At 61.7% G+C, this 7,998-nt stretch overlaps 1 protein-coding gene across 1 annotated transcript in view; it reads right to left on the minus strand.

The window, feature by feature from the left end:
* The window catches only part of ADCY1 (adenylate cyclase 1), an 87,511-nt gene that overhangs the window by 25,117 nt on the left and 54,396 nt on the right, over positions 1 to 7,998 (minus strand). Inside the window, exons 11-14 of the mRNA XM_077765789.1 lie at positions 7,744 to 7,828; positions 2,018 to 2,107; positions 1,547 to 1,803; positions 1,067 to 1,193 (exon numbers count right to left, since the gene is read on the minus strand). Of these exons, the coding sequence (XP_077621915.1) occupies positions 1,067 to 1,193; positions 1,547 to 1,803; positions 2,018 to 2,107; positions 7,744 to 7,828 (559 nt within the window). The remainder of the gene's footprint in view (positions 1 to 1,066; positions 1,194 to 1,546; positions 1,804 to 2,017; positions 2,108 to 7,743; positions 7,829 to 7,998) is intronic.

The raw sequence follows: 7,998 nt of genomic DNA on the forward strand, positions 1-7,998 counted from the left end.
TGTCTGTGCTGGTCTCTGCAGAGACTAATGTTCGAACTGTTGGCCTGAGAGACACAGATGGCCTTCGTCCCCCAACCCTCTGGGTGGGCGTCACCTCTCTAGGGTCAGACGCCGGCTATCCCTGTGCCCTGCTGATCTCTCGGGGGCTGGGCTTCCAGGTGCACCTGGGACTCCCGGTACGAGGAGGGTCCCACCACCTCGGACACCACCGTCCCCTGGCCATCGCGGCTCAGCCGCGTCCAGCCTGACCTTGCACTCAGGTGGCCCCCACATCTGAGCCCCGTCCCAGCCCCTGGGCAGGGCTGCCGTGAAGACCAAATTCAACCCAGTGCCCCTGCCAGTAGACCACTGCTTCCTAACACAGGAGAGTGAGACAACCCAGGAAGGCTACTGTGGGCGGCCCCATCCCGCGGCATGCCCCCTGCTGTCTGTAGATGGGGAAGCAACCTGCCCGGGGCCCAGAAGTTTGCACATTGCCCAGACGGAGTGTGAACATGGATGGGCTGGCCCAGGAGGCGAGACGGCCTCTCCTTCCGAAGGCTGGAGACACAGCAGGTGACACAGGCACACCGGCCACGTGTCCTGGGCTGGACCCAGAAATGCACCTGCATGTGGGTCCTGCCCCGGGGCTCAGGCCCTCGACCACTCTCCTCAGCCCCTTGCACGCCTCTTGTGCCAGAATTTCCCAGCAGATGCATTAACAACGCAGCTAGCTGCCCTCTCCCGTAGACCTGCTAAATCCGTGGTGGGGGCCGTGAGAGATTCAGTGTTTTCTGGAGTCTCCTATGACCTGATGGGACTGATTTCCATGCAGCCTGGCAAAGGCTGAGCCACACCGCACCACAGCCCCGCTCGCCAGAATGCCTTTGAGGATGGGGAACTCACTACTTGAAACACTGCCAAACTCTCAGCCGTCGGACAGGCTCATCAGACAGTCCCCAGCTTCCCAGCACCACCTCCCCACCCGCACAACCAAGCAGCACCCAGGCAGGCGCCCCTGGAGACCCTCCCCAAGGGCCCCTGTGCCACGGCCCGCCCTCCCGGAAGCAGAGAGAGCTGAGCCTGCCTGTGCCGCCCAGAGGTAGTCCAGCCGCAGCCTGACGTCCACCTGCCGGGCGTGCAGGGCCAGGGTACAGGAAAACAGCAGGATGGCCATGATGGGCTCGAAGCTGTGCCCGGAGGCCGCGCCGCCCCTGCGGGAGACCGAGGAGAAAGCCCGTTTGGTGCGGAGAGCCCAAGAGCTGTCCACACGCACCCCTGGTGTCCTCGGACACGACTCTCGGCCGTGCCGCCCCTGTGGGAGACCGAGGAGAAAGCCCGTTTGGTGCGGACAGTCCGAGCGCCATCTACTCGCGCATCCAGACACGACTCTACGCTGCGCTTGGCCTGGCCCGGCTAAAGCCGCTCTCGCCAGGAAAGCCAAGGCCTGGCTGAAATGGGGGCCCAAACGGACACGTGGGGAAGCCACCAAAGCCATCTGCTTCCTGGTCTGCAAACCAGAACGGACAGCGGTGCCAGGGTGTGCTCTGGAGGGAGCGGCACCTACCCGGGCGCCCGAGTGTAGCCGCTGAGCTCCAGGACCAGGATGTAGGACGTGGTGAGCACGAGAAGCAGGATCATTTTGGGCAGAGAGGACACCCGCAGGAAGATGGCCAGCGGGAGGGTGCCCACGAGGCCGCAGAGCAGGGCGTGGGGCGCGGACTCGCAGGGCGCGGCGGGCAGCACTGTGTTCCGGCCGCCGGGCGTCAGGACCAGCAAAGACCCATTGGGGCTGGAGCTCCAGGACCAGGGCAGGCAGCCCACCTGCAGGGGCGGAGGAACAAGGATGGCAGGAGACCCTTGCTGAGGACCAGCCCGCCCTCCTCCCCAGCCCGCCAGCCCCATGGCAATGCTCCTGTCCCTGCCTCCCCTATTACTCCTGCCCCCCCCGGCCTCCACCCTCTGCACGGCCCTCGCCCCGTCCACATGTCACTCCTCCAGGGGACCCGTGGACCCTGCTGCACATCAAGATGCTCACCACGCATCCTTGGGCCACGGAGTAGATCAAGACCACGACAAAGATACACAAGACTGTGCGGATCTGAATCGTCAGGCAGCCTGGAAAACACTGAACAGAAACACAGGTTAGTGTGATGGAAACAGAGACAGTCCCCATGCAGGGCACGCAGGGCCCCAGGGGCCGCTGGACACGTGCACCTGCACGCAGATTCCTAGGCTGTGCTCACACGCTTCCCCTCCCAGGAGAAAAACCGCCCACACTAAAAGAAACAAAACCCAGTGTCTTTGCCTTAAAAGAGCACCCCCTGAGGGGTCTGGGTGGCTCAGTGAGTTAAGCATCGGACTTCAGCTCAGGTCATGATCTCATGGTTTGTGGGTTTGAGCCCTGCATTGGGCTCTGTGCTGATACCTTAGAGCCTGGAGCCTGCTTCTGATTCTGTGTCTCCCTCTCTCTCTGACCCACCCCGCTCATGCTGCCCCTCTCTCTCAGAAATAAATAAAACATTAAACAAATAAATAAATAAACATTAAAAAAATGTTTTTAAAGAGCAACCCTTCCCACTCTGTGACTTGGGCCCAGAAACAAACTCAATCTGTTAATGTCACATATTTATTACATTTAACCCTCCTATCTCAGAAATAGCCAGAATTCACATCTACTTGCATCTTCTTTTCTCTGCTTCAAGTTAACTTCTATCGTTTCCTTCACACAGGCTTTGTACCTGTTTCGTTAAGTTATTAGCAAGTCAATTTTAAATCTATTTAAATACGTCCTGCAATATTCAAAGGATGATCTCGCAGGTAAAAGTACGAAGCTCTTTTCAGATTCATGCTCGTGAAATTTGAAACGGAAACTAAAATAAAGCCTGCAGGGCCCCGCACAAGCCGCTGACGAGGCCCCAAGCAGCCGGGTGCCTGCCCGGTCCTCCTGGGAGGTCAGGACCCGGGTTTTCTCCGTCTGTGGGCGAGCAGAGGCGGCACCATCACCCACCCCCCTCGTTCCGTGGACTAGGGTAACGGGCGGCTGTGGACTCATGCCGTGGCAGCCACGGATCCGGGTCCCGGTCAGATTCCTGAGCCCCAGCACGGCTGCACAGACACGCTGGGTCCCCCAGACCTTGTAAAGAAGAGGTGCGGCACCGACTGCTCTAAGGACCTGGCGCCCGCCGCCACCCTCCTGGACTCGTCCCGTGTAGCCCACAACAAGACTGAGAATGCAGCCACAGGACTGTCGCCCCCAGCGGGATGAGGCACAAGCAGCTCATGCATTCACTCAGCAAATGCGGGAGGGGCTCCTCCTGGTGCCGAAAGTCAGGGGCCCCTGGGGCACCGCCATGAGGGGGGTTTGGCCCCTGGAGCCATAGGAGAGGCAGAAACAGCACGGAAGTCCCTCAGAGAGGCGGTGAGTGGAAGGCCAGCAGCTGAGACTGAGCAAGCCCTGCCCAGGGTGCACGGAGGCCACCCCCCAGCTGTGCAGTGCACAGCGAGGGCAGCTGTGCAGGGTCAGTGGCACAGAGTCACATGCAGCGACGCAGATGAGCAAGCCACACCCACCTGTGTGGCAAACGGCCAAACAGGGCTGGGCTCCTGTGGCCACTTCCCATCTAGAACACAGAAGCTACCCCATGTGGACGCTCTGGGTCCAGTCCCTGCCTCAGAGCCCTGTTGACTTGACACCATGCACGGCGAGCTGTGGCTGTGACCCTTCACGAGGTGGTTTACTTACACACAGAATTCACTGAGTCACAGACCCACTGCTTTAGCACTTCGAGCTTTGTTTCCGCCAGCTGGGCACCCGTGCCACATGACGTTCCGTGGAAATGAAAGTGCCGGCAACTGGGTCCCAGTCCCTCACCCTCCCGGGCACTGTGTGACCTCACGTTCCATGGACCACACCCCAGGCAGCCACAGCACTGTTTCCCCAGCAGAACGGGCGCTCGGCTGCACCAGCCACTGGGTCCTCATCCCTCGCTGCCACCACAGGGATCTCATCTTCCCACAGAACCCACACCGTGGGGCCACAGGACCTGGCACACTGCCTCACCAGGCCAGGACACCACACCGAGGGCCATGACGTGAGCCGACGCCGCACCTTTGCGTGAGCTAGTCACCCTTCGTCATCCCTCCCTGGGCCCTGCTTCAGGGCCGCCGACCCCAGCTGCCCAAGGGGCCACCACGCATCCTCAACAGCTCACACTCTCAGGACCCCACTGCTTCCTGCTCGCCCCACCAGCCAGGCACCTCCCCTTACCACCGCCCACCCCAGGACTCTGGGACCCATCAGAGCCAAGAACACAGCTACCACGGGCTACCATGGGCTCCCTGTGCTCGTGAGCTCGCCGTGGGTTGGGCCCTGGAGTGGCTGGCCGCCCCAATCCATGAACCACAGCTCAAGCTCCACACAGGGTTTGAGGTGAAGCCGGGCCTTCTCTTCAGATACTCATGTCCTGCTCCAGGGCCTTGTGGGGACTCCCCACTTGGCCACAGGCCAGTAGGGGGCCAGGGACCCTGAGCTGGGCATTGCCTGGCCCTCCAGGCCCTGAGGCTGGGAGTGCGCAGCAACTCTCTGTCATCTGTGGAAGGGCCACGGATGCAGCCGGGCCCAGCAGGCCACGGGGGCACATGTAAATCATACAGAGAAGCGGCCCAGATGTCACGGTCCACACTCCGGCGACCCTGTGGCCTCACAGATAGCATACGTCGGCCGACAGAGGAAGGGCAGAGTCGGCTACTCACAGATGTTGGGCAGCGCCGGGCTGTGAACTCTGCTTGGAAGGAGAACCACGTGTGGGATCATATGCTAATCCGCGGGCTGACCCTGACCCTGACCCTGACATGTGGGGGGCTGTGTTGGGCTCTCAGGCTGCGGGTGCGGGACTCCACCAGGGACAGAGACCCAGCCAGGGAGAAGGCCGAGTCCCGATCACACGGGAGGGGCCCTCAGATGCCCCCATGTCGGCACGCAGCTTCCCTGTGGGGCCCCACCTGGCAGAGGCCTGGATGCTGGGATGGAAGCTGATGGGTTCTGTTGAGCAAGACACCAAAGTGGCATGCGCCCCGCCCCGGACGTGCCCCGCCCCCCAGACGTGCTGGGTGGACTCGTCTGCACGATGCCCGGAGGAAGGCCAGCCTGCGCTCAGGTGCGGGACGCCGGGCATGAGGGCCCAGAGGATGGGTCTCCGTGGCACATCGTACTCCCCAGAAAAAACCAGCCTGGGCCCTCCCTCCTCCCTCAGGTGTTTCTGAATACGCACTACGGTAAAGTTCCTTTGTCATCGGGACCGGTACGTGAGCCAGCGATTCTGTTACTTGCAAAGTATCATTCATTACGGCCGCCATGACCACAGCTGGGCCAGGGGCACTGAGGCTTACACTCCACGCGAACACCTGACCCTAGACATGTTTGTGCAAACGCAAAGGGTTAAAATGCTCTTCTGAAAACTGAACGACATGGGGCGGAGCCTACGTGCAGGGGCGGAGCCTGTGGGGGTGGGCCACAGGTGGATGCCAAGTCGCCTATCTCAGCTGTTAACCGCCCCCATTATTAGCTTCTGTGTCTGGGGACAAAGGAAAGGCACAGAAAATTGCTGTAATACAGGAGAAAAGAACGGGTATGACGCAAGCACTGGAGACCTCCCCCAGAACGTGAACCACAGGCATCAACCACGTGAACCACGTGGCCCAGCAGCCTGGCAGTGGGTGCGCCTCCTCAGGGCACACTGTCCACACAGCCACACAGGGCAGCCACGATGACCCCAGCAGTGGCCATGTAAGCACCCAGAAGCACAATATGCGTGAAACGTCACCAAGGCCACCTGCATGTGACACCACAGAGCACAATGGGTTGTCAGCCACTCCATGGAGTGTGTCCTGGCTAGGACACACACACAGGCGACCACGGCCATGTCTTCTGATCTTTGCACGCTCTGCCGGGTAACTTGAGCCTCATGGCCCCGAGGGTTTACAAGACAGAGGCGGGTGTGGCAGCCATGGCTTCCTCCACCTCCAGGGTAAGGCCCAGGAAGCAGTGTCCAAGCAGGGACAGGACCTGCCCAGGTCTTAGCAAATGTCAGGATGACGCTGTCTGAACTGTCATGGTCATAGACACACAGCTGGAACCGCCTGCAGAAGCCCCAGCTGCAGGTACGTGGGACAAAACTGTCCTGCACTTGTGTCCCAGCCCCATGAGCTGCAATTTGAACTTGGAAGACGGGGGTCTTCCTGGGGGCACCGGGGGCTAAGGCCGAGTGAAAAGGCAGCCCCAGAGGACAGGAAGGGGCGGGCTGCAGGTGGGAGGTGGTGGAGACACTCACAGGAGCCCTGGGGCCTATCTGCTCCCTCCTCGAGNACCCAGCCCTGGCCACCACCCCCGACCCCTGGCGGCATTCTGGCCTGCACTGGTCCTGGTGGCCACCTGGTCTAGCTCAGCACCTCCCAGCCCTCACCACGCACCCTAAAGCCTGCTCTCCTGCAGGCCCACAACTCTGTGGGCCCCTCCTCCCATCCCGGCCTCCTGGCCTCCTGCCCCCTTGTTCTCTAGCTTCTCCCCACCCCGGCCCCCCACCTCATGTGCCAGGCCCCCGTTACTGGTGTGCATCAACTCAGTTCCCACCCCGAGTCCAGAAGGGGACATGGAGGCCCCAGCGCCAGAGCCCTGAGCGGTAGGGGAGCCAACCCAGGGGGTGAAGGTCCCCGGTGGCTGTGGGGATGGCACAGCTGCCCAGATGCCCTGGCTGTGGCCACCTGCCACATCCCAGAGGAGAATGCTGCCCACTAACCCTGGCTTTCCCTGGGGGGGGCCTTGCTCCCAGGGACCCAGTGTCCCTGCGGGTGTGGCCATGCCCACCCATATCTCTTCCGTGGCACACACAGCCCCTGCTGATGGCCCAGCCACCTGCCGTCCGGCCCCTAATGAACCCCCTCTTGTGGACCATGCCCTAGCCTGGATGCTCAGAACTAGCGCAGGGCTGCCCACGGGCCTATCTGACTCCGAACCCACCCACTTCCGGTGGGAGACCTGAGGCTGCCTCTGCCAGGAGAAGCGTCCCCCCCGCACCAGCTCCCAGCGCCCCGGATGGCACAGAAGGCTGCAGAGGCAGATCACGTGACCGACCTGTCTTACAGTACAAAGTGTCACTCTGTCTATGGAAATGAGTGAGCTAGAAACGCTGTTCAGAGAAATATTATTTTTTCACAGCGAAGCAGCTAAGGGAGTAAAACCGAACTTAGTTTTTCATAGAGTTGCCATTTCCCACAACCGTGCAAAGCCAACGCTGGGTCCACTGGTCGTAGCTGCGGGGTGACGGGAAATAGGTGTGGAGATGAGGCCCGGAGGCCACTGCAGCGCTGGAACCAAGTGCCCTCCCAGGCGCACGGCCGCTCAGGACACCAACCCAGTCCCCAGCCCCAAAGGTCCCAAAAGCGAAGCTAGAGGAGAACCCCATCTACTGCAAGCGCACATAGCAGCCCGCCCGTCTCCTGCGCCGAGGGACTCTCCCCCCCGGAGAAGGCAGATCACCGGTATCCCTCACAACATCGCCACAGACCACCTGCCCCATGTCCCCGAGGCGCTCCCAGAAGCACCCAGCCCACGATGGGGCTTCGTGAGCTCCTGCTACCCCAGAGAGGGGTGAGGGTCTACACTGCCCCACGTGTGCTGTCCAGACGACAGGTGGAGGCCACACGTGTACCTCCAGACAGGACACACGCAAACACACACACACACACACACACACACACACACACCTGGACCCGGGTGACATGCAGGTACAGGACACAGGCTACCAGGAAGCAGATACAGAAGACCAGCAGCAGCAGGAGGACCAGGTTCCTAGGGCAGAGGACGCGGAGTCAGTGGGGCCGGTGTGGGCGTGGTGAGCCCACCTGGTGCCTGTGATCCCCCCAGCCCTACTCCTGACAGCTCCCTTCCTGCCCCCCTAGCCCCCCCCCCCGCCCGCCTCCCCCCCCCCCCCCCCCCCCCCCCCCCCCCCCCCCCCCCCC

This window comes from Crocuta crocuta, unplaced genomic scaffold (genome assembly GCF_008692635.1).
Source record: "Crocuta crocuta isolate KB4526 unplaced genomic scaffold, BGI_CrCroc_1.0 scaffold751, whole genome shotgun sequence".
In the NCBI taxonomy this organism is placed as follows: Eukaryota; Metazoa; Chordata; class Mammalia; order Carnivora; family Hyaenidae; genus Crocuta; species Crocuta crocuta.